Genomic DNA, 24526 nt, shown 5'->3' with positions numbered 1-24526 from the left:
AATGTACCCTGCTGTCTGTATCTGGTGCTGGCTTTGGGTACCTGCCTGAGTGGATGTGTCCACTAGGATGTACTTCCTCACACATGTGTCAGCCGTGCTCACACCTGTGTGGTCTGTCCCTGCATGCCTTCCCGAGCCTGGCATGTCTGGGCCTGCTCTCCCACCCTGACAGTCACCCTGGATGAGCTCTGGAAGACTAAGGCTGAGGGAGCAGGCCCAAGGATGCACCTGAGATCTCAGAGACATACTGCTTTCCTCTGCATCTCCCAGCCTCACCTCTGGATTCCTCTCCCTGGGGTTCCACATCTGGTGCTCAATAAATGATTGATTGGTGAAGGAATGGATGAAAAGGGGCTCTAAGGGGCACAGTCTGGAGATGGGGTTAGGCAGGCACTCCAGGATGGGAGGGAGGCTACTGGCAGGAGCGCCAGTCGTGGACTGGGTCGGATAGCTCCAGGAGAGGCGGTCAAGGCTGGCCGAGCCCGGGTTGGGGGCAGCAGGGTCTGCGGGCCGCCCCCGCGCTCCCCGGGGACGGCTCGGGTCACCGTCTGCACCGCCCGGGCCGCGCCGCCCCGCGGGTTATTTATGACCCCCTCCCCCTCCCTGGCGGCGGCGGCGGCGGCGGCGGCCACGGCGGGGGCTCCGGCCTCGGCCCAGCGGCAGAGGGCCCCCAGCGGGGGGACCGCGAGCAGCGATGGCGCCGCCGTGGCCGTGAGGAAGGCAGGGGCGGGGCCTCTGAGGGCCGGAGGAGGGGTTTTGGCAGCCGCTCCCACCTACGTTTCCCAAGGAAGGTGCCGCCAGGCCTGAACTCCAGGCGGGGGGAGATTCTAGAGCCAACATTCTGTCCTTCTGACCTCTGGCTCCAGTCAGAAGCGCAGAGCAGGTGCCAAACCAGGACACAGGTGGACAGGAGGGAGAAAGTGAGCAGATCCTTGTGGCAGGGGTATAATGCCCAGGAGTAAAGATGCCTGATCCCTGTGGGAAAGTGGCTCTGATCCTGTGGGCAGAGAGGTCTATTTCCCATGAAGAGGGGGAAACAGGTAGGGGTGGGGGTAGGGGTGAACTGATCAGCCAAAGCCCTGGAAGGTGGTCTCCTGAAAGTCAGGGAGTGGCCCTTGGAGGAGAAGGGGTCCTGCAGGGAGCTTTGAACCCAGTCATGGTCATTTTAGGAAGCCCCCTTGATCCTCCAGAGAGAGGTGGAACCAGATAGTAGCATGGAGGTTAGGCTGGGTGAGCTAGGTTAGTTTAGCCCCCTTACCTTGCCAGCTGGGTCCCACTTCCGAAAGCCAGAGTTGGGGCCTTCTTTGCCCCTCCTTCACCACTGTGGGCCTGTTCAGGATGAAAGAAGTCAGGGGTGAGTCAGGGGTGGTCCTGCAGAAGGGAAGGGAGGCCCCCTCCACAGGCTACATGGTACTTTCTCAGATCTAGAGATAAACTTCACTAGCCTTCCCTCCCCAAACCTCAGTTTAAAGGTCAGGGGTTAGGAGGCCTAAGGGTCAGTGAATAGGTGCAGGCAAACATGAGAAGAACTGAGTGGAGGGGACCATCTTTTGAAAGCAGTGTCAGGGCTGTAGCCAGACAGTTGGCCTCACGCTGAGCCCTGATAACCTCTCCACACTGTGCCATGACCACAGATTAGCATGATGGCTCCTCTGTGGGCCTTGGCTCTTGGGCAGGAACAGCCTCCTGCATCCATTAGACATGGAGGCAGCACACCTGAGAGCAAGACACGGACCACAAAAGGTGAGTGTGCACCTAGGGTCAGGCATGTGCAGGTGTCCAGTTTGCACGGAGGGCAACTGGGCTGAGGGTGGCACACCATATAGGATCACTCACTTTCACACCCACATTCACACCTGGCCCCTTAAATCCCAGCAGGCAGACGTACAAAGAGTAGAGCAGAAGGGGCATACAGAGGTTTGGGTGCATAGGTTCCCAGACACGTTCCTGGTCTCAGCCCAGACCTTGCTCCCCAAGTCAGTCTTGGGGCTGGCTGGTGCCTCAGTTGCAGATGATCTTGGCAGTGTGCATCAGCAAGGGAGAGCAGAGCAGTAGCCAATGGTCAGGCTCATGCCCAGCTGGTGCAGGTGCCCGGGAGGAGGTGGGTGAGGGTGGTGTGCTCCCTCACTTCCATCACTCCCTTGCACAAGGTGCTCATGCAAGCACGCCTGTGGTCCAGCTCAACCCCCCAGAGCCTGGTCAGAGAGATGCCCACACGAATGCCGTGCCAAATGCATCTCAGTGGGGGTCTAGGCGCTGGGATGGGATCTGAGGCTACTTTCTAGCTTGTTCAGAATAACACATCAGAGAAAGACAAACCTGTCTCATCAGCTATTAGTAGGTTTCTGTTTCTCTTCCTAATGCTTCTACTGCAAGGCTGGCATGCTGGCCTGCAGGGAGATGGGGGTTGAACACCAAGGGACAAGCCACCCTCATGCCAGGACTGGGCCAAGGCTGACCTGCTTCCTCAAGGCACCAAAGTGGACATGAGTGTAGAGGGTTCCTCTTCCCCAGACTGGCTCATACTAGGGAACAGAAATGTGCTCAAGTGTGCAATCTCGCACTCATCGGCCCCTCTTCCTCCCCACAACCTCCATCCCTCAACCAGACTGCGTCTAGCCCACCTTCCTGCCCCACAGCATGGCTCAGATATTGTTTGTCCTGGAGTCAGAGAGCCTGGATTTAAAACAGCTGTATGACATCAGGAGAGTTACTTGACCTCTCTGTGTCTCACCCTCCTCATCTATAAAATGAGAATAATGAGGAGAACTCATATTGAGATGATCAAGTGAACTAAGGCATGTAAAGTGCAGAGTAATAAGGCGGCAATAATTGACAGCATCGTTGTCGTTGTTGTTGACAGAACATGAAACCTCCCCAACACATTTGCAGAGGCCACACACCACAAACCCACAGCCTCACACCCTGCAGATGCAGAGGAGACCACCCACGCCCGACACTGATGCCCACCACCCACCGCCGCTGTGAAAACACTCCTACCCAGAACCGCCAGGCCAGCGGGCCCCTCCTAATCACAGATCCCTCCTGCGCCAGGAGCCCACTCTCGGTCCTGGGCCCGCCCCCTCCCCAAGTGTAGTCCGGGACTCCCAGCTGCGCCCAATGACTCCCTCAACAATGGCGCGGTCCGTGCGCGCAGCTTCTCGCTAGCATACGCTCCTTCCCACACCCTCGCGCGCTCGGAAATAGGGCAGGGGCGCAGCCCTGTCCCACCGCCCCCGCCGCCAGCCGTGTGAGCCCAGTCGGCCGTCACGCACCCCCTGCTGGAGCCCGCGCCCGCCCGCCCGCCGAGCCGGGGCCGTTTAAATGGGCCAAGTTGTGGCGGCGGCGGCGGCGGCGGCGGCGGAGGCGGCGGCGGCGGGAGTCTCCCAAGTCCCTGCCGGGCGGGCGCGCGCCAGTGTACGCGGGTGCGCGGCCGGGGCGGCGGGGCGGCGAGGCGGGGCTGGGGCCTGGGACCCCCGGGCGGGGCGGGGCGCAGGGCCGGAGACTTCTGGACTCCACTGCCCGGCTGGGCCCTGCTGGCGGGCCAGCGAGCGGGGCCGCCCCAGGGGGCGCGGGCGCAGGTGGCCCAGGGCCCTGTGGAGCCCTGGGGCCCCGGGGCTGCGGCGCTCGGCAGGTCGATAGGGGATCGATAGGAGCTCCCGCAGCACCATGTCTCGGGCAGCCGAGGCCCCGGCAGCCGGCCGAGAAGCGGTCCGTGGTGGCCCGGCGGGCGGCGCGGCTGCAGGTGCCGGGGCGCAGTAGCGGGTAGGGCGGGCGCGCGGCCGGGAGACTCCTGGGCCCCCAGCCCTCGAGAGCCAACTCCAGCCCAGGCCCGAACAAGTTGCGCCGGCGGCGGAGAGCCAGGCTACAAGGCCACCGGCCCGTCATGCCAGCGGTCAAGAAAGAGCTCCCAGGCCGCGAAGACCTGGCCCTGGCTCTGGCCACCTTCCATCCGACCCTGGCCGCACTACCACTGCCGCCGCTCCCAGGCTACCTGACACCACTGCCGGCTGCGGCCGCCCTGCCCCCGGCCGCCTCGCTACCCGCCGCGACCGCTGGCTACGAGGCGCTGTTGGCTCCACCACTCCGCTCCCCGCGCGCCTACCTGAGCCTGCACGAGGCCGCCCCGCACCTCCACCTGCCCCGGGACCCTCTGGCCCTCGAGCGCTTCTCGGCCACTGCGGCCGCAGCACCGGATTTCCAGCCGCTGCTGGACAACGGCGAGCCGTGCATCGAGGTGGAGTGCGGCGCCAACCGCGCGCTGCTCTACGTGCGCAAACTCTGCCAAGGCAGCAAGGGTCCGTCCATCCGCCACCGCGGGGAGTGGCTCACACCCAACGAGTTCCAGTTCGTCAGCGGCCGAGAGACGGCCAAGGACTGGAAGCGCAGCATCCGCCACAAAGGTGCGGCCGCGGTGGGGGCGCAGGCCGCTACGGTCCCTCCCCTCTGCTCCCCGAGGACCCCTGGGTCCGGACCCCCTCATTCTGCCACCTGGGAGACTCCATCTCCGCCCAGAGAGGGCGCTGCGACTCTGGGGCTGCCGCAGGGACACTCCCCGCCCCCCCCCCCACCGCCCCCAGCACGGTCGCCTTGGTGGACCCGAGCAGAGCGCCCTCGGCCTCCACCGTCACCCCAGCTTGAGCCGCGGTGCTCTGGGCTCCCGGCTGCACACGAGCTGGCCCCTCCTCCCACTCGGAAGGTCTTTGCGGGATTCCTGGGCTATGTGGCCCAGGGGAAGTTTAGGGGAACTCGGGAGACTGCGGGAGGCCGGCTGGGCGGGACACAACTTCCCTCCCGGGTCGGGGAGCCACCAGGTTCTAGCGGGAGTAGAGGGGCACACGGGCGGCCGGGGTGCGGGTGCGAGTTGCTGGAAGGAAAGGGAAGGTGTAGGGGTGTCGTAGGCAGGTGGGGGCCGCGGGGGCGCGCATCGGGGCGGGGGCGCGCGCGGAGCTGGAACGGCGGCGGGGCTGGGAGCAGCCTGCTTGGAGCATTCAGGAGTCTGGCTCCGAGGGCGCGTTGTGAGGGCGCCCGAACAGGCAAGCGGGGGAAGCGCAGTGAGCGACAGGGGCGGGGGTGGGGGATCCTTAGAAAGTTAGGGACCCAGTCGCGCTGGGCTTTGAGGCTCGCGGCTCTGCTGTGGCCGCCCTCTTCCCGCTGAGGGCTCAGGCACAGCCCTGGTCCCGGCGGCGCCGCTCACCTGCGCGCAGGCTCGACCTTCGCGAACCCTGTTCCCAGTTCCCCCGGACCGGCTTGGAGAGAGGGTAGAGAGCGGGAGGAGGGACGCAGGGGGCGGGGAGGAGGCCGCCCTTGGTCAGGGGAGGGCGCTTGCCGGGATCTTGAGTTTCTGAGCTCCGCAGATCCCCGCGGCGTCCGCGAGGGTGTGGTGGGCGGCAGGGCCAGGTAGCGGGTTCGGAAGTCGGATGTTCACACACGTGCTAGGAAGGGGAACCGACCTTGCCGCTTACAACGCCCCGAAAGCGCGCCCGTGTGTGCCGGCTCTACCTGTGCCCCAGCCCTGCTCTCTCACCGGTCCTGCCTCGGCTCTCCTCACAGGAAAAAGTCTGAAGACGCTTATGTCCAAGGGGATTCTGCAGGTGCACCCTCCGATCTGCGACTGTCCGGGCTGTCGGATATCCTCCCCGGTGGTGAGATGTGGGAGAAAAGTTGGGGTTTTGGGTCTTCCTTCTCCCCTGTGGAGCTTGTGCCTGTTTTCTAGGATCCAGAGTCCTAACCTCAACCCTGCCGGTGTGCAGGAGTGAGCCCCCCCAGGGGCAAATAGGGGAGACTTTGCTTTGGGTGGGAATCCTGGGGCAGCCCTCCCCTCTTTGGATGCAGGACCTGACCATTCCCTATCTTGGAGCCTCTCCTTGGGAGCCTTGGAGCTGCTGCTTCTCAGGTCTTGGGGACAGCCTAGGCTGTAAAGGTCTCCTCCCTGGACAGTGCCATCCACCTGGGGCCCGGGGACCCTGCCCTGTCACAGGTCTGGGGTGGGGGTGGGGGTGTCACTGTGTCAGCTGGCCTGGCTTGGGAGAGGGGCTGGTCCTAAGGTAACACTTGTTCTGGCATGTGACACTGTTGGCTGGCCTGGATGTACATTCTGGGGTGGTCACAGCTTGGAGGTGAGTAACATGTGTCTCTGGTATGCCAAAAGCTAGAACCCTGCTGGGCAAGGCCCTGGATGTCCAGGAGAGTCTCAGGATACAACCCTGTTGGGGGCAGAATCTGAGCAGTGTGGGCCTTTGGTGTCAAGATCTGGAGTTGGAGGCTGATGTGGGACCCCCAACCCAGTGTAGACGTATATTGACGCCCTCTTTGGCCTAGGGGAGCAGCAGAGATTGGGGTGCTGGGCCTGCCCCTGAAGCACTGTCTTCCACATCATATGTCCTCCAGGCAGCAATAGTTGGAGGACTGATCTGAAGAAGAAATTGCATCTTGAGAGGAACCAATTTTGAGCTGCTCGGGGAGAGCCAGTTAGGGCCCTGGCTCCTGGTGGTGGTTGGGATTGTTGGCATGAGCAGCAGCACCCTCACACAGGAAGGGGTGAGAGAGGACCCAAGACTCCACCTTCAGCTTCTTTACTTTGGACTGGAAGTAGGAAGGAGGAAGGGATGTTTTGGTTTCCTCATGGACCCTGGCGGCGGGTAACCTGAGCAGGCGGGGAAGCCACAGACACACCTGTGAATACAGACACCAGATCAGACACACAGGTTGGACAGGGGAACAGGGATACAGCCATGCCTCTCCTGTGTGCCTACCCCACACACCTGTCTGCCATGAGCTCGTCGTCAGAGTACGTGTGCACAGGCAGCCCGCCTCTTACCTGCTACTGCGGTACCTGCCTGGGGCTAGAAGCTGAGCTCCCGCTCCACTTAACGCCGTTTCAAGCGGCTAGTACTGGAGAAGAGTCTTCGGGGCACCCTCAAGGCTAGCCTGGGGTTTCTGTTCGGGTTGGAGGGCCCCAGCCTGTCTTAGCGCTCCCTTCCGGAGGTCTCTCACAGGACTGTGGGGTACAGGTGAACTGAGCCCAGTACCAGTTTCCCCAGGACATTGCTTGGGTTGGGGAGGGGTGGGGAGGCCTGGCAGGGATGAGGCCACGACCTTGAACTGCCTACCTGTCTGGGGCTCCCTGGTCCCTGTCCTGCATGAGGGATGCCTCAGACCTGGGCCTGCCTCTCCTGAACCTGGTCCCTCCCAGGCCCATCCCTGTACCCTTCCCTTGGGAAGGAGCTACACAGACCCCCTTGTCTTTCCAGCCCCCACTTTTGCCACATAGAGGTTGTCTTCCTCCATCCCCCACAGCCAGGCCCGAAGGTACATACACACCTCACAGTCACAGATACCCCAGGGGCACAATGTGGGTACGCATATTTGGTGCAGGGATCATGCAGACATGCAAGATGGCTTTCCTGTACCCATCCTTGTGTTCTGAGGAGCCAATGGTTGACTAGCAACAGAGGTTTGTCACAGAGTTCTCAAATCTGTGTGCTGCTGAGCAGGGGTGAGTGGTTGAGGTCTTGGGTGTGCGTAGGAGGAAAGTATGCTCCCTGTCCTTGGTCGGGGTCAGGGCTGCCCATCCTGGTCCCTCTTCCTCAGCTCCCCTCCCACAGGAGCACCTCCAAGAGCCACCGCAGGCCAGCATAGCTGGTCTGGCCTCATCCCAAGTGGCAGTATTACTGCCCTCATTTTCCTCTCCTCCTCGTCCTACAGATGAGAAGCAGAGGGAAATGCATTTCCTTTTCTTCTTAAGAGAATAGTTCAATTAAAGCAGAACGACAGGAGAGGAGGTCCTGGTGCTTGGGCCACAGGCTAGAGAAGGGCAGACCTGAGTGGGACTTCCCAGCAGTGCACACTTCAGACAGGCCAGGGGTTGTTGAAAACACTGCCCTTGGAGCCCGATAGCTGGCACAGAGAGGCACGGGACCAGACAGGCCATCACACCTGCAGCCTCAACCACTCTCTGCTATTGCTGGTAGAGCACACGGCCAAGGCCAGGGTCCCAGAAGGGGCCACAAAGCAGGCCATTTCATCTCTCAGGCCTACCCTCAGACTCCACGGCCCCACCCCACCCCACCCGGCCCCAGTGCGGTCCAGTGTCTCTCACTGAGTATGTTGCAGAGAGGAATACGGAGGGTGTCCCAAGTGGATTCATAAGGGCAGGTATGGGGGAGACTGTGGCTCGCAGGGGGGGGCCTGGAGAGGGGGGTAATTGTGGTCCCCAGACCCAGCGAGGGGAGAAGACTAGGGCTCCCTGACCCTGTTGAGGCCACTGCCCAAATCTGGAGCTGGGGTGGGCTGGGTCTGAAGGGAAGGTCCCTTATTCGGGAGGGCAGGACGATGGTGGCTGCTTAGCAGTCCTTCAGGTCCAGGATGACACGGGTCCAGGGTGAGGCGAGACCCTCCTCCACACTTTCCTCCTCAAGCTCGTGGGTATGATGGCATTGTCCTTGCAACAGGAAAGAGGGTGTCCGAGAGTCCCCAGGTGACTGAAGAGATGAGAGAGAATTAGATAATCCCAAGGTCCCTGCCACCCCCCTGAGACAGCAACCCCTTATTAAATAAGAAAAAGTTTCCTGCCCACCCGAAAATAATCAGTAACTTTTCTTCTTCCACTGGGGCAGCAGGACCTAAGGACACTGTAGGGAGCCTTGGTGTATAGTGACCTTGTGTGGTGTGTGCATGTGCTCTGAGCACGGACAAGCTCGGTGTGGAGTACCCTCCATGTCTGTGCACAGGACATGCCTTCCTGCTCTGATCTCCCAGCACACAGCACACATATGAGCTCCACATACTCACAACATGGGTGTAGGGAGGGGAGAAGGAGGTGTTGTGGAAGAAATGGAATCTCTGTTTCTGACCCAGAGGGTAGGCTCACTAGGGGCCCATGGGACAAAGGGTCTAGGTTGGTAAGGGCTCCCCATCAAGTGACCTGTGAACCCCAGGCCTGCAGTTCGCAAGGGGTCAGCAGGATCAGGCCCCAGACTCAGGCTCCAAATAACCCTGAACTGGACCCTGCATGGCACTAGCAGAATAGAAGACAGGACTTGGCATTGGTTGGGGGTTCATGCAGGAGCTGTGTGGGATTGTCCAGCAGACACAAGCACACAGAGGTAACTGCACGTTGAACATGTGGCAGAATGCAGACATGCTGTGTTGTGCACACATGGTCCCTTGCGGCTCCCTGGGGCCGAGAAAGCTGGGGTCTGCCTCCAGGTGGGCATCCCCACACTCAGGCTAGAGTGCGGAGTCTGGACAAGGCAGTGTCACGAGGAGCCTGGCCAGGGCCTACAGCCCTTCACTCCACCCCCCTCCCTGGTGGCAGACCCAGGCCTCATCTTTCTGCTCTTGTCTTCAGCTCCAGCCACTGGGACCCATGTGGACCCTCGGGCCTGTCCTGTGGGCTAGAAGCCCCGTAGCGGGGCCAGTGATGGTGCCTATTTGATCTTAGCAGCTGCTCTGAGGGCTTCCGTCACCTGCACCCTGCCTGAGGCTTGAGCCTGGAGTGCACCCCTCCCAGGACCCTGAGGGTCCTGGCTCAGCCTAACCTTCCTCTCTTCCCTCCCTGTCCAGAACCGGGGGCGGCTGGCGGACAAGAGGACAGTTGCCCTCCCCACTGCACGGGTCCTAAAGAAGGAGCTGACTCCCAGCTTCTCATCCAGTGATGGTGACAGCGATGGCAGTGGCCCAGCCTGTGGGCGGCAACCAGGCTTGAAACAGGAGGACACCCCACGTGTCCGTATCATGAAGAGAAGGTACTTTTACTGGGGACCAGGGTCGGGGGAGGCACACGGGCTCTGGTCAGGACATCAAGACTGGTGTCTCCAGGTAGCTGAAGGCCAGGCCAGGGTGAGGACCCTTTGCCCTGGGGACAGGGCCCAGGTTTAGCTTGTCATGTCTTGGTATCTGCCGAAGCTGAAACAGCCTGAACCCCTGATGCCACAAGACCATAGTGAGAACCTACCCTGCCCCCACTTGGAGGGAGGGGGTCGATGAGGTTCCATGTGGGGAAGGAAGGAGGCTCTAGGAACGGCCAGGGGCTCTCGGAGGAGGGCAGTCAGGGAGACCCAGGAAGGGAGGGCCTGATACCACCACAGCCAGGCAGAGAGAAAGGAGCTGAGCAGCCCCCTTCCCGGAGCAGTCCCTGAAACTCTCATGCTCATTCTCCTTGGCAGGCGGCAGCTTTCCTGGCTACCCACTGTCCCTTCCAGGCTTGGGGCCACTCTTCCTGACTTCCCACCATCTCCTCTCCTGGCAGAGACACCTCCCACTGTCCACTCACCTCTTCATGCCTCCATCTATCTGTCGTCTGTCCATTCATTTGTCTGTCCATCCAGCACATATTACTCACCCCCAGAGTTTCTAGGCCTTTTCTCTTCCCACCTAGTCTTTCAACGTGTTCCAATATCTCCTACCCTAAAATAACCCTCCCAAACCCCCAACACCCCCACTTCCCAGCCCTCATACCCACGCTTGCTAAGGTGACACACCCACACAGGCTTCCAACCACCATCCCTCAGCCTGAGGGTCTTCCTGGGAACACTGCTATGAGTGAGGGGACAGGCACAGGGCAGAGCTGTTTCCTTACTTGACCTCTCGTTTTGGCATCCCTCCTACCTACAATGTGTGGTGGTCGCTTTCAGGAGGCAGACTGGTAGCAGCTGGGACCCAGGAAGCTGCACCCACCTGGGCTGACACTGGACCATTGGTGCCAGTAGCAGCCATGGGGCTTGCTCCCTGACCTGTTCCAGCCTGGCTGGAGCAGCTCTAGCAACTAGGAATTTGGTTCAGCTGCATGGCTGATGGGCAGAAGAGGCTGCAGCTCCCCTCCCCCCACCCCGCCCCCAGCACAATGTGGCAGCTCTTCTGGGTTCACTGCAACAAGAAGGACAGGTGTGGCAGCCTCAATTCTGTCCTTCCCAATTCCTTTGTCTGGTGAGACCAGGAGTCGGCTCCTGCCCCACGGTTCTATCCTGGTGGCAGCCACTGGCTGGTTGAGCTGGTACCAGATAGCACTGGACACAAATCCGAGCCAACCCAGTTCCCTTGGGGCCAGCGCTCTGGGGCAGATGAGGGCTATGCCATACACACACCCTGCTGTTCAGGTACCAGATCCTGGAGGCCACTTTGACCCTCCGCTTCTTTCCTTGCAGAGTCCACACCCACTGGGACGTGAACATCTCCTTCCGAGAGACGTCCTGCAGGTAGGGTCCGGGCTTATCCCCACACACCGTGCGTGGGCAGGATGGAGACTTGTTGCTCCATTTCCTGTGGGTCTGCTTCTAAATCTTTCCAGCCTCCCTCCCTTCCTCCCCTCCCTAGTCTGTGGTCTGTCGGTCAGTTTGTGCCCAGGCCCTGACAACAGCACAGGTGTGGGTTCTGGGCAGCCTCACCCTCCCACATGGGACTGACCGTTTGAGTCAATCTGCCCAAAGATGAGGCCACGACCTCTCCCTCCCACCCTGCCAAAGACCCACCCGGAGATGAGAATGGTGATGTGTGCATGGGGTCTCATAGGATGCAGAGGCGTTCACTAGGGAAAGAGGATGTCTGCAAAGATGTAGAAGAACAAGGGGAGGGGATGTGGCTCTGTGGGGGGCTGGCAGGTCTGGTCCAACTGAATGCTAAAGACTTTGGATGCTGAGCCTGTAGGACACGGTGCTCCAGGCAGTGAGGAGCCACCCGAAGTTCTTGAGCAGAGGGGTGATAGAGTGTGTGTTTTGATGGGGTCCTTCTGGAGGCCCTGCCCAGGAGGTTGGAGGTTTGCTCCAGTCTGCAGTGGTTCAGGCTGTGGAAGCATGATGGAAGGCAGGGGGGCAGCGAACCCAAGACATAGCAAGGAGATAAAAATGAGGGGACCTGATGAGGAAGTTGGGAGGGCACTGGGGAGACCCAAGTTCTAGATTCCAGATGAGCAAAGGATGGTCAGTCTGTGGATGGAGCCCAGGCTGTGGCTTCTGGTCAGTGGGGTCAAGTCTTACCACAGGGCTTCCAGGGAGGGTACAGGAAGGGCCCAGCCTAGGAGACAGTGGGCACCCAGCACAGGCCCAGCTTCCTCAGCCAAAGCTGAGGGGCCAGCCCCCAAGGTGGGAGCTTGTCCTCCCCACTCCCAGCCTGGTTCTGTGCCATATGTATTATTATTTACGTCTTTGAAAATATCTGGGTCCTAGAGCCGAATTACAGTGAAAACATCTTTAAACTTATTTCTACCTCATTTTGAAGTTGCCTGCTCAACTGATCATTTTTATGAACCGTTATGAACATTGATGACATTTTATGAGCCTTTTGCTTGGGAAGCTACAGGATGAATTTGTCAGTGAAGCTTATAGCGAACCCAAGGGAGGTTCCTCCACTCCTGGAATGACTCCTCCTGCCTCCGGTAGCCCTTTCCTCACCCACCCCTGGCCTTGTAAAGTGAGAGAAGGTCCCAGGTGTCCAGACAGAGGCTGCCCCTGGTAAGGGGCCAAGTCCAAGTGCATGTGGGCTCCTTCAGTCCTGCGCAGGCACTAGGGGTGTCTGGGATGATTTTCTGGATTTTCCCAGAGAGGACACTGCAGTTTGGGGGCAGGGGCGTAGCGTGGCCAAGAGGACTTACAGGCTATCTGCCCCCCACCTGCTGATGCGGCACTTCAGCATCGGGCCAAGGAGGGCTGCAGCAGGCAGACAGCCCGGCTTGTCTCTTCCTGGCTCCTTTTGGCCCTGTCCCTCTGTCCTTCATCTCTGGTCTCCTGTCTGTTCTTTAGCCTCTGTCCATTCATCTCTGCTCTTCCCATCCTTTCTGTCTCTGCGTCCATCCATTCAGTAGTGCCTGTCTGTTCATCTGTCATCATCTCTCACTTTGTTTGTCCCTCTCCCTCCATCCATTGGCCTTCACCTGTCTGTCCATCCATCTGTCCATGAGTTCCATCCATTGGCCCACTTGCCTGCTTGGAGCTCCTGCTTCAGCACCCATGCACCCCAGGCAGCTGGCCGGAGATGTGGTCCCTGCCCTCCTGGGGCCCCTGAGCTGGCCAGGATATGGGCAAACACTGGACAGTATGACAGTCGGCTGAGGGAGCCTGGAGGAGCCCAGGGTGCCCCTCGGGGAGAGTTGGGGTCGGAGGGGCCAGACCCCTCTCCCTCAACCTCCTAGCACACACCCTCCTCCCTGCAGCCCCTTCTGTCACTCAAGCTCTCCCCCTCACCTCCTGATACACAGCCCCACCCCATGGTGCCACAGAGAGCCTCCCAGGAACCCTCGTGGGCTTGGTCCCTCATGCACAACACGGTGCAGACACTGTGTTCAGGGCTGTGGGAACCTCATACTTGCGATGCCAAATGCAGAGTTCATGTGTTTTCAGCCTGGTGTTTCTTTGTAGTTCTTTACGTAAAACCTGGCATAATTTGTTCAGTGAGTGACCAGAACATGTTTTCCAGAGCCAGGCCAGGCTGTCTTGGGGCCTGTGGGGTGAACCTCCAAGGCAGAGAGCAGAGCAAGGCTGTGGTGGGCGGTGGTGTCCTGATTCCCACCGGGCCTCACCTCCATGGTTTCCCAGCACCACCTGAGTGCCTGAATGACTGACCGCTGAGTGAAAGAGCTGATGGCCATGGCAGTGGTGGTGAGCTGGGGGGTAGAGTCCCCGGTCCCTGTGTGGGCGCTGGTCTAAGGGTTCATGGGGAACAAACTGATGAGGCCTTTCCTCACCTACTCAGTCTCCGGGGTGATCCACTTCCTGTAGGAGTCCTGGGGACACCAGAATTGGACCCCTCAGGGGAGAACTTGGAGGCAGCCTCTAGCCAGCCCCCCCACCCCCTCCCTAGTGCTGAGGACAGCACTTCTCTCCTCAACACCCTCGCATTGATGAGGATGATAGAGGGATGAGAATTGCTGCCAATTAATCCCATAAAGTACTTACTCCCACCCCACCTCCCCTCCTCTTTGCATGGGGGGGCACCTTCTCTCCTCCTGGGAGAGGGGGTGGGGGTGGGGAGAGAACCCGCATCTGGGTCTCCCAGAAGGCTCTAGAGCCCAGCCCTGGAGTCTTTGGGGCTGAAACTGATCTGCTTAGGGGCCAGCCCGGATTAGCCTGCTCCAGCCGCCCAGGCCAGGGGGGCTGGGGGCTATTTAATGAGGTTCAGGGTCGGTTCCCAGGTCACTCCGTGGAGGCCCCCTTGCAGCGGCCCAGCTGGGAGGCTGCTCTATTCCAGGTGGGCCAGGGAGCAAGGGCACTGGGGGGGGGTGGGGTGCCCAGGGCCCCCCTGCTCCTCCTCTCTTCTGTCTTGACTTCCTGCTGCTCCAGGCGGCATCTGTAAGGTGGCAGGTGACTCTCCTCTATGCTAAGAACACCAGGAGCAGATGGGGGGCCGTTCACACACAGCCACACTGACATTTTCTCACTCCACCCTTTCTCTGGGACTCTGGTGTAGGGTTGAGCTGCGTTAGCAGAAAGAGAACTGAGGGAACAAAAGAGTTAAAGACATGTTTATTCCAGGCCCACACATGCCTGGCGGCTGAGGTTCTTAGCTGGGGGCCTTGGGGAGAGCAGAGTGTCATGAGCACACCGGGGGGACCAGACTCCCCATTCATGTTGTGTGTCTGCGTGTCTGTGTGCGTGTGTAGGTGCATGCTCTTGCCAGTCCTTGTGAGAGCGTACATGCGTCCCTGTGTGCGCACACATCTCATTGGCTGCAGGACTTCGGTCTGAACCTTGGTTTCCTTATTTGAAGAAATTGAGCGTCTGTGGGTGGTTGCAAGCTTTAGCTGAAAGAGTGCATGCGACTTTCTTAATGAAGCAGCTAACACAGGAGTAAGCGCTAGATGCATGTGCAACAGTGTGAGTCCTCTCTGGTCACTGTTCCTCATGAGCAGACACCCCCTTGTCAGGCGATTGCTCTGGTCACTATGGGGAGAGCATGGCAAGACTGAGCTGGGTTCCCGTGCCCTGCACACACCCTCCCTGGGAGCTGCGGTGGGGCCTGAGTGTAAAGCCCCATGCCAGGCAGAAGCCTGGCAGGTCCTAGTGGTCCTGGGTGAGACCTAGAGAGGTCACACCCACCAGATGTTTCCCTTGGGCCCTGCTATGGGGATGCCTGCGTATGGTGCTGTCACAGACCACACAGAGGGGGGCAGGAGGCATGGCACACTTGCCCTCTGGCACTACACATGCCCACACTCGAGCTTAATCGGGCACACAGCCTTTGGGGGTCTCACCTTCATTGTCTTGCTTGCTGCAGCCAGGACAGCGACCTGCCCACCCTCATATCCAGTGTCCACCGAAGCCGCCACCTCGTTATGCCCGAGCATCAGAGCCGCTGTGAATTCCAGAGAGGTGGTGTGGAGATAGGCCTGGGAGCCTCAGGTGAGGAGCTGGGGGGAGAGAACACGGCTGCCAGGGCCACTGCAGCTCAGCCTGAGGACAGCCTGCCCTGCCACCACCCCCCCCCCCCCCCCCCCCCCGCCGGCGTCTCTGCTCAGCAGCTCTGCATGCCGCCACCTCCAGCAGCCTTGGCTGGCAGCCAGGGAGGCCAGCGGAGGCGGGAGGTGGCAAGGCTGGCTGTCCCCCGGGGCTCCGTGTGATGGTAATTGTGTTAATCCCGGCCAGCCAGGGAGACGGGAGGCAGAGGCAGCGGCTCCACCGGCTCCACCATGGCTGCTTCTGGCTGGGCTTGGAGCGGTCAAGGCCACTGCCACCCCCTTCCCATAGGAGCAGAAGCAGGGAGGACAGTCAGGGATGGGCAGGCCTCACACAGGCTCAGAAATGCACATCCTGAATGGCTCACTTGAGGGCAGGGACACGTTCTGCATGCATGAGAGTGCCCACCAACCCCATGGAGCACAGGCCCCTGGAGGAAAGGGGTCCATCGCCTAAGAGATGGGGGGCTGGAGCCCGGACCTCTGCAGGGGTGGGGCAGGAGAGTGCTGGCCCAGTAGCTCCTGAGGTCATCTCAGAGGGACAGCTCCTAGAGGTAGCAGGAGCTCAGAAGGAGGGGGCAGCTGGGGGACCCAGGCCCTCCCCCCGAGGAACAGGCCGGAGGGGACTTGGCCATGAGGCTTTGCTGCAGAGAATGGGGCATGGCTGAGCTCTGACTGAAAGGGGAGAGGTCAAAGGACCTGGCAGGGGTCCCTTGCAGTCCAATGGACCCAGGGCAGGGAGGTTTCCAGCAGGGGCTACAGCTCTCAGGAAAGCTGGCCAGGAGATGGTCATCTCCACTAGTGCCCCCAGGCGTGCCTGTGCCTGGGAAGGCCTTTGTGGGTGGGTGTGAGGGGGCTGCTTCTGGAGCCTTGTTGGAGGCTGCTGAGCAGGCAGCTGATAAAATCTAATTGCTCCATCGATCGGGCGGAGCCGCGGGAGCCCCACGGTGATTGAGATATTCTGAGCCAGCAGGCCCTCCCCCTGCTGCCCGCACACATGGAGACCTCACAGTACACGGGCACGGGTGTGCATGTGTGAAAGCAGGCATGTGCGCCCTGCTCCCTGCTAGGGCTGCGTGCTTGGGGCCTTGGCATGGCCCAGGCACCCAGCTCACACTCTGCGTCTGGGTGTCACCATGCCACACACCTGTGGCCTCACTCTCACTTTTTGCTGAGGTGCAGGTCGGGCGTGCAAGCACGCCAGGGGTCACAGGTACTCTGCATGAACGGTCGCGTGTGTGCACTGTGTCCAGGTTTTGTGAGAGTTTGCTCTCTCCTTGGGGCTGTCGTCCCCCATTGGCTTCCACTTGCTCCTGTCGGCCCTTGGGTGGGGACATTTGCCTGCCGTCACCTTCTCTTGCTTCCCCAGGAGCCACATGTCAGTCCTATTCCCACAGGAATGGATCCTGGACAGGAAAGGCCGTGGAGGACTGTGAGGGGCTCAACCTGGGTCCATGCTGGTGTCTTAGGACTGTGTATATGTGTCTATGAGTGAACATGGCCCTTATCAGGGACTAGCAAACTCCCAGATCGCCATGGCAAGACCTTACTGCAGCCAGTGGGCTGGGTCTCACTGTGGGTCCTCCTTCCACCTCCAGAAGCACCTCCCCCCCCCCCCCCCCCCCCCCCCCAGGAAGGGGAGGGGGAGTTTCCACTGTGGAAAATGGGAATGGGACTCAGGGAAGTGAGAGTGCTGGGTTATTTGCTAAACCTAAAAGGGGTGTGTGCAGGATGGGGCATGGGCAGCAGGTATGGACCCAGCCCAAATCTGCCTCCAGGCCTGGCACAGCTGGATGTCATGGCTCTCCTACCAGCTGGGCCCTGATGCCCCAAAGCTGTTGGGAGCCAGCTTTGGCTTCCTCAAGGAGCCCTCATGCTGGTTGTGCCCCTCTCTGTCCTGCCAGGTCACTGAGGTAGGGACCCTTCAGCCAAGCAGTAAGGACCTCGTCCCCCTCGGGGCAAGGCCTAGGGTTGGGCTGCCGAGGTGGCAGCGAGGTGGCTGAGATCAATAACTTATTAGCACCATTCTGTCAGCTGTAAAGTGGAGATTGATCGGCCTCTAGCTGCTGCCGCACTTCCCCGGCCTGATAAAAATGACAGATTAAGGGAATAAGAGAAAGGAATTAGGCTCTGGGAATTAGGCTTCTGGGAAGCCTGCCTTGCTGAGGTGTCATGGCAGGCCTGGTTCACAGAGGGGGTAGCCCTCACCCCACCCACCCAGGCAGCCTCCTCAGGGTGGAGAGGGGGCCAGAACATGGGCTCTGGCCTGGAGGCCAGCACTGTGGTGGGCCCGGGAGAACAGGACATCTGCTGAGCTGTTCATCAGACACCCTATCCCAGGCCTTGAGCTCAGGAAGGAAGGATCAGGGGCTGGGATGGAGAGGGGTGGATCTGGGGAGACAGAGGAGTATATTTTGGCTGTAGGACCTGAGAGAGGTCTTCAGAGAGGGGTGGGGCCGTCCCCCCCCCCCATACGCACATACACTACTATGGCCAGGCTGTGTACAGCAGACCAGACTGTCAGGGGTGCCCTCAAGAGCTCAGAGCCCAGGGGGCAGGTGGGCAGTTGTGTGACAGGCAAGGCCAGGGTGCTGGCTCAGGCCTTCTAAGGGCAGTGAGGAGTGTGGCCTAGGTGGAGGTCCCCAGGAGTGGATGTGGCAGGTGTGCCCGACCTTGGGGGCTTCAAGGTGTCCTTGGGGGCCTGCTGCCTAGCGATTTCCCTGAGTGGATAGAGGCTAGGGTCCTCACCCCTGGGAGGGAAGGTGACTTCCAGGCTAAACCAAAGCCTTCAGTTCCTCTTCAGCAGAATGATCTGGAGGGCCCGATCATTAATTTCACAGGAGACCAGTCTGGCTGGATAGGGGCAGCAGGATGCCTGTGGAGTCCTGAGTTGCCACCTGAGTCTGCTACCACAAATCTCCCATCACATACACACATACCCCAAAGTCCAGGATCAGAACTGTCCCTTGACCTATCCAAACCCTGGCAAGATGTCCTCTGGCTGAAGGCCTGGGACCCTGGACTGGAAAAGGCTTTGACTTGGCCAGGACCCAAGGGCACCCGAGCAATGATGGATTAGGTTCTGGGCTGAGCTGGGGCTGGCTGGGACGGAGGCCTGGGCTGGGTCCCTCTCTGCCCCTGGCCCTCCCAGCCTCCATCCCCTCCAAGCCCGGAGATGCATGATGGGGCTCACTTTACCCTCCCCCAACAGGTGACCTGTTGGGCAAGAGGCTAGGCCGCTCCCCCCACATCAGCAGTGACTGCCCATTGGAGAAAAAGGCACGAAGCAAGTCGCCCCAAGGTGGGAGCTCAACTTGGAGGTGGAGGGACAGGCCACAAAGGAGGGAGGGGGATCACTCAGACCCCATGCAGGGCAGAATCAGCCCAGCAGCAGGTTCTAGGAGGGGAGGTCCTGCCTCTCCTGTGGCAGCATCTGAAGGAGAATCCCCTCACTTTATGCTCCCCCCAACACAGAGACTCTGTTGCTGCCAGAACTAGGGCCCAGCATGGCCCCTGAGGATCACTACCGCCGGCTTGTGTCTGCCCTGAGTGAGGCCAGCACCTTTGAGGACCCCCAGCGTCTCTACCACCTGGGCCTCCCCAGCCACGGTATGTGCCCCCACCCTATGGCACCATCCCTTACCAAGTGTCTACCCGTGTGTGCTGGGCTCTTGCTGTCCCTGGAGGCCTCTGCTCACCCTGGAAAGAGGCTCTGGGATCTTTGGCTGCTGACACCAAGACTGGGTTTGGATGCAGATCTGTAGGCCCTTGTAGGGGGGCACTGAGGGGTGACTCTCCTCCTCCCTCTGCCCAGGCATCCACTTGTTTGGGTAGATCCGGGGGACCCCCCACCTGCATATCCCTACAGTCCACCCCCACCATCTCCCACAGACTCTCTAGCAGGGCCACCCCTCACTTGTGACAGGCAAGCACTGTCATTTCACAGATGAGGAAACAGTCTGGGATGAGCCCTGGTGAGAGTGGAAGGTGGGGACTGAGCCAGGCCCACCCGCCCTCTCCAGTACATGCAGCTTCTCATTGTCCGCTGGTCCGTACGGCCTGTAGTCTGTAAGCTGCCATCAGGGTGGTGTGTGAGAGCGTGCCCCACACCTCACCTGGGGTCAGCTCTACGTGGGAGGGGCCAAGAGGGGAGCGGTCGGGCTAGGACATCCAGAAGGGAGGATGGGTAGCAGTTAGGATGTGGCCGCCAGGACCTGCCTCAAGGGGTGCTCAGAAGCCCCGGCTGGAGGCACAGTCCCTGCCCCACCCAGCTCCCCACCCTGTGCTCTGTCCATCTGTCCTTCCTGCCTCTCATGGACACACTTCACCCACCCACCACCGTCTGGCACCCTGACCAGCTGCACCCTAGCCTGGCAGACCCCAGCCCACGGTGCTGCCTCTAGCTTGGCTTTTCAGGCGTGAGGAGTGCTGGCAAAGGGGGCAGGATTTCTTCTCCTTACACAAGGCACTGTCCCCCAGGGCAGTCAGGCACCGAGAGCCTGAATAATTCACCAAATGTTAATAATTTAAAAATCTTCCTTTTTAATTGCTTTCCCTGCCCCGCCTGGGGCCCGCTCCGCTGGCCTGCGCCGGGGAGGGGGCGCCGGCCACCGGGGAGCAGCGCCGGGAGCCGGGCTGTCAATCATGGCCCTGCGCCCCCGCCCCCGCCGCGGAGCCGACTGTAAATAACCGAGGCCGCCGGGCGGGCGCGGGGGCGAGGGGCCCCGCTGGGATCGATGCAGGCGGCCGCGCCGGCTGGGCTCTGCGGGCTGGCACCCGGCCCGGGCAGGACCCACCTCCGCTTTTCGGGTAATTAATTTATAAACAGGCGGCGGCGGCGGCGGAGCCTGCACAAATGGGGGGCTGCGCGGGGAGGGGGGGACCCGGAGGCCCGGCCGCGGGCAGGACGGAGGGGACTCCGATGGGGAGCAGAGTGCTAGGCGCCTTGAGGGTGCACTGCGTGTTACCTAGAAGGGGGTCACCTGGGCATTGTCAGTACAGGGTTGGAAACCCATTCCCACTCCTCCAGGAGCAGGCCTGCGCCCTCACTCTTGGGTCTTTGCACAACCCCGTCTGCAGCCTTGCTCTCCACAACCTCTGAACTCCTGTCAATATCAACATTCGCACCACAGAATCCCCTGCCTTCGGAGCCTTTCCCTCCCTCCCCACTGCATTTGGGTTACTGAAATCCCCATACCGCTTTCAAATGCTTACCTGCCCCCCTCCCAATACAGGTGGGTGCCTCCCAACCCCCATTCCTAACACCATATAAAGCTAGTTGCACTGTAATGATTTGAGTCTCCCCTGTCCTGTGGCCTTCTGTTCATCTTTCTGTCCCCATGACCAACCAGCAAGGTCACTGTAAGGATGTGCTCTCATTGGCTTCTGATCTCCTTGGTGTCCTTGCCCAGTGTCCTTCACTCAGCAGGGTTGGGGTAGTGAGAGACCTGGGGTAGCCTGGCCTCTGGGTCACCACTGATCACCCCCCCCCCCAACTCCCAGATCTCCTGAGGGTCCGGCAGGAGGTGGCGGCAGCAGCTGTGAGGAGCCCCAGTGGCCTCGAAGTCCACCTGCCCTCATCCACGGCAGGTCAGCGTCGAAAGCAGGGCCTGGCTCAGCACCGAGAGGGCACCGTGCCAGCTGGCACCCCATCCTTCTCAGAGAGGTACTGGGGTGCCCACATCAGAGAGGCCCCCATCTTCTCTTTGCTCATTTCTTGGATACAAAGCTGGGGTGGGCCTATCAGAAACCTAGTACCTGGTTTCTGCAGGTCACGTCCACAGCCTGCATCTCCTTACCTTGTCACCTGCCTTCAGTGTGCACACTCTTCCCCCCATCGCAGCCACACGCTGCCGTTGTCGGCACAGAGTGTGCCAGGCATTGTGCTGGCCCTAGGTTCATGGTCTGCAGAAAGGTCCTGACACCCGCTGAGCTGGTCAGAGGCCCAGAACACTCCTGGAGTAGAATGTGTGGGGGTGACCACCCCTCTGGGCAGGGTGTTAAGGGTGACTGCCGTGTCTGTTGAGCGACTGTGGGACTCGCTGAATCCAGGTGCCCCAGAGACAGCTGAGGGCTTTGCTCCCCCAACAGGTAGGTGAGGGGCTGGAGGCAGATTGGGGGAGTCCGTGGAAAGGGGGGTGTGGAGGGGGCCAGAAGGCAGCAGAGGGGAGCAGCGCGAGGTCTGGAAACCCTGAAGTCCGAGAGCTGGGGCAGGGAAAACACACACACACACACACACCACCACCACCACCACCACCACCACCACCACCACCACCACCACCACCCTAACCCCCCCCCCACCCCCGCGGTCCACCTGCAGAGGCCAAGGGGTGAGCGAGCTAGGCGGGCGGTAAGGGGCTGGGCGGCTCTCCGCGGCCTCCTGCCGGGCGCCAGGGTACGCCCCCCCAACAACGCCGCGCCCCCCGCCCTCCTCCCCGGAGCGCTATTTGCAGCTGCCTCCCCCGCCTCCAGGATTGCAGCTAATTGCGCCCCCCACCCCCCAGCCGCACAGGGTCCACCGCAGAGGGGGAGGCGGGGGCCGGGTGGGCCCCGCGCGGTAATTACCGCAGCAGTCGCCGCCGCCCGCCGGGTCAGCGCCTCCGCGCCGCCGCCGAGATTAATTGGCGCCGCCAGCCGGGGGCGGGGACGGCGCACGACCCGGAGTCGTAGCGAGCAGCCGCATCGACCGCCCGCGGGGCCGGCAATTAGTAGAGGCGGCGGCCGGAGGGGAGGGGGAGGGGGCGCGGGCGCAGGGTAGTTACGGGAAAGGAGGGGGCGCGCGGGGACTAGGCCGGGGCCTGCGGCGCGGACTGCTTACGGTCCTGTCTTCCACAGGGAGCTGTCGCAGCCGCCCCCCTTGCTGTCACCCCAGAATGCCCCGCACATCGCCCTGGGCCCTCACCTCAGGCCCCCCTTTTTGGGGGTGCCCTCGGCTCTTTGCCAGACCCCAGGTGAGGAGTGGGCGGGGTGTGCGAGCTCTTTGTGTCCTAAGGGGCTGTGAGTGAGCACGCCGCGAGGCCGTTGGTGTGGGCGCATCTGGGTTTGCCGGTGACAGACCCCGTGTCCCCGAGTGCGCCCGACTACCCATCCCCGCCCCGTCGAAGCCAAGGACAGACCAGGTGGGCTTGGGTGGCCCTAGACCACTCGGCCACCTGGCCTCGTGGTCTGTCCCCTTCCCACCAGGTTACGGGTTCCTGCCCCCTGCCCAGGCGGAGATGCTGGCCCGGCAGCAGGAGCTCCTGCGAAAGCAGAACCTGGCCCGGTAAGTGCGATGGCGACCGGTGAGGAGCAGGTGGCACTGCCGAGCTACATGACCCACACTACCGTCTGCTTTTCCCCGTCCAGGCTGGAGATGTCGGCAGAGCTGCTGCGTCAGAAGGAGCTGGAGAGCGCGCACCGGCCTCAGCTGCTGGCGCCTGAAGCTGCCCTGCGCCCGTCCGAGGGCGCCGAAGAGTTGCAGCGGCGCGGGGCCATGCTGGTGCTGAGACACAGCTCCGCGCCGCTGCTGGCCCTACCCCCCCAGGGACCCCCAGGCCCCGGCCCACCCACCCCTCCCCGGGAGCCTGTCCGCCGAGCCCTTCGGAAGGGGGGCCCCAGCCCTGCCTCAGCCCACTCCAGTGAGTCCAAGGAGACCACGGGGGCTGGGCTCTGGGCACAAGATGGCTCTGAGGATGAGCCCCCCAAGGATTCAGAAGGAGAGGACCCTGAGATGGTGGCTGCTGGGGGCCAGGGCCCCAACCTGGGCCAAGCCCCAACTGGAGGGGCCAGCCCTGAGGGGAAGGGGCTTCTCTCAGGGTCCATGCTGCCCCCTCCACTGCCCCTGGGCTTACCCTACGCCGTCAGCCCCTACTTCCACACAGGTGGGCATCCCCCCTCCATGCTTTAGAGCCCTCCATGGGGTGGAAGGAAACCCAGTCCCCACCACCACCCTGGGTCTTAGGGAGGGGGTCCATGGGGAGAAAAAAAAAATCCCTTTTAGTCATCAATCCATCTCCTCTGAACAATTTGGGCAAGTTCAATAGACATGGGTGGGAGAATAGGAAAGCGCTGGCCATAGTCCTAGTAATACCACCCCCCCAACCCAGGCACCATGGGGGGACTCTTCATGGATGGGGAGGAGGCCACAGCCCCTGAGGACCTCAGCAAGTGGACAGTGGACGATGTCTGCAGCTTTGTGGGGGGCCTGTCTGGCTGTGGAGAATATGCACCGGTGAGGGGGCGGGGTGGTCACACACCTTCCTGAGATGGTTCTGAGTTCATTCCCCAGTGCCTCTTCCCACCCCGAATCTCCCCTCCTCACTAACAGCGTGTGGGGAGGGGGAAGGATGCTGTTGCATGCCCCCCCCCCCCCCCGCCCTGGCCCTTTGCCATGTCAGCACTTCTGCCTCCAACATAGGCATATGCCCAACACAAAGATCTTCCTTTCATTTGCAAGTTTTTCCAGCAAACTACACCAACAGCTTCTCTTGGCCCTGCTCTCTCTGGAAAGCCATGAGGCAACCCCAGGCACTTAGCCCTGGTGGCCTGGAGGGATCCAGCAGGGGGGGTAGGCACTGGTCCCAGCACTCAGGCCCTGACATCCCCCCCGCCCCCCCAGGTATTCAGAGAACAGGGGATCGACGGGGAGACCTTGCCCCTGCTGACCGAGGAGCACCTCCTGACCACCATGGGGCTGAAGCTAGGGCCTGCTCTCAAGATCCGGGCCCAGGTGAGTGCCAGCTGGGGGCAGGAGTCTCCAGACAATGGTGGGTCAGCACTGAGGCTCTTTGTGGCTGCAAGCCAGCAGGCCAGCAGCCCCCCACCCAGGCCCGTCTCTCCACAGGTGGCCAAGCGCCTAGGCCGAGTCTTCTACATGGCCAGCTTCCCTGTGGCTCTGCCGCTGCAGGCACCGACGCTGCGGGCCCCAGAGCGGGAGCTCACCTCTGGGGAGCAGCCCCTGTCCCCAACAATGGCCCCCTCCCCCTATGGGGGGGGGGCACCCCCCTGCTGGCCGAGCCTCGCCCAAGCAAGAGAATGGAACTGTGGCTCTGCTCCCCGGCCCCGCAGAACCCCCCCAGCCTCTGTGCTGAACTGGTGGGTGAGCCACCCTGAACCCTAAGTCCTTCAGTGCCAGCAGCTGATGCAAAAGACCCCACCCCACAG

General features: G+C 61.3%; 1 protein-coding gene across 1 annotated transcript; it reads left to right on the top strand.

The window, feature by feature from the left end:
• Window positions 1-3681: 3681 nt before the first annotated feature.
• Window positions 3682-24478, top strand: SAMD11 (sterile alpha motif domain containing 11). Its single transcript, XM_032395868.1, is given in 15 exon segments — window positions 3682-4403; window positions 5554-5645; window positions 9568-9749; window positions 11148-11198; window positions 15208-15332; window positions 18597-18686; window positions 18860-18994; window positions 20888-21050; window positions 22220-22335; window positions 22568-22646; window positions 22730-23244; window positions 23470-23594; window positions 23982-24092; window positions 24207-24350; window positions 24352-24478. Coding segments are annotated over 15 exon segments (2547 nt in total). The 5' UTR covers window positions 3682-3886; the 3' UTR covers window positions 24454-24478.
• The last annotated feature ends 48 nt before the right edge of the window (window positions 24479-24526 follow it).

This window comes from Phoca vitulina, unplaced genomic scaffold (genome assembly GCF_004348235.1).
Source record: "Phoca vitulina isolate PV1807 unplaced genomic scaffold, GSC_HSeal_1.0 scaffold2, whole genome shotgun sequence".
In the NCBI taxonomy this organism is placed as follows: Eukaryota; Metazoa; Chordata; class Mammalia; order Carnivora; family Phocidae; genus Phoca; species Phoca vitulina.
The sequence above is the reverse complement of the archived record's forward strand: the minus strand, read 5'-3'. Positions and strand labels throughout refer to the sequence as shown.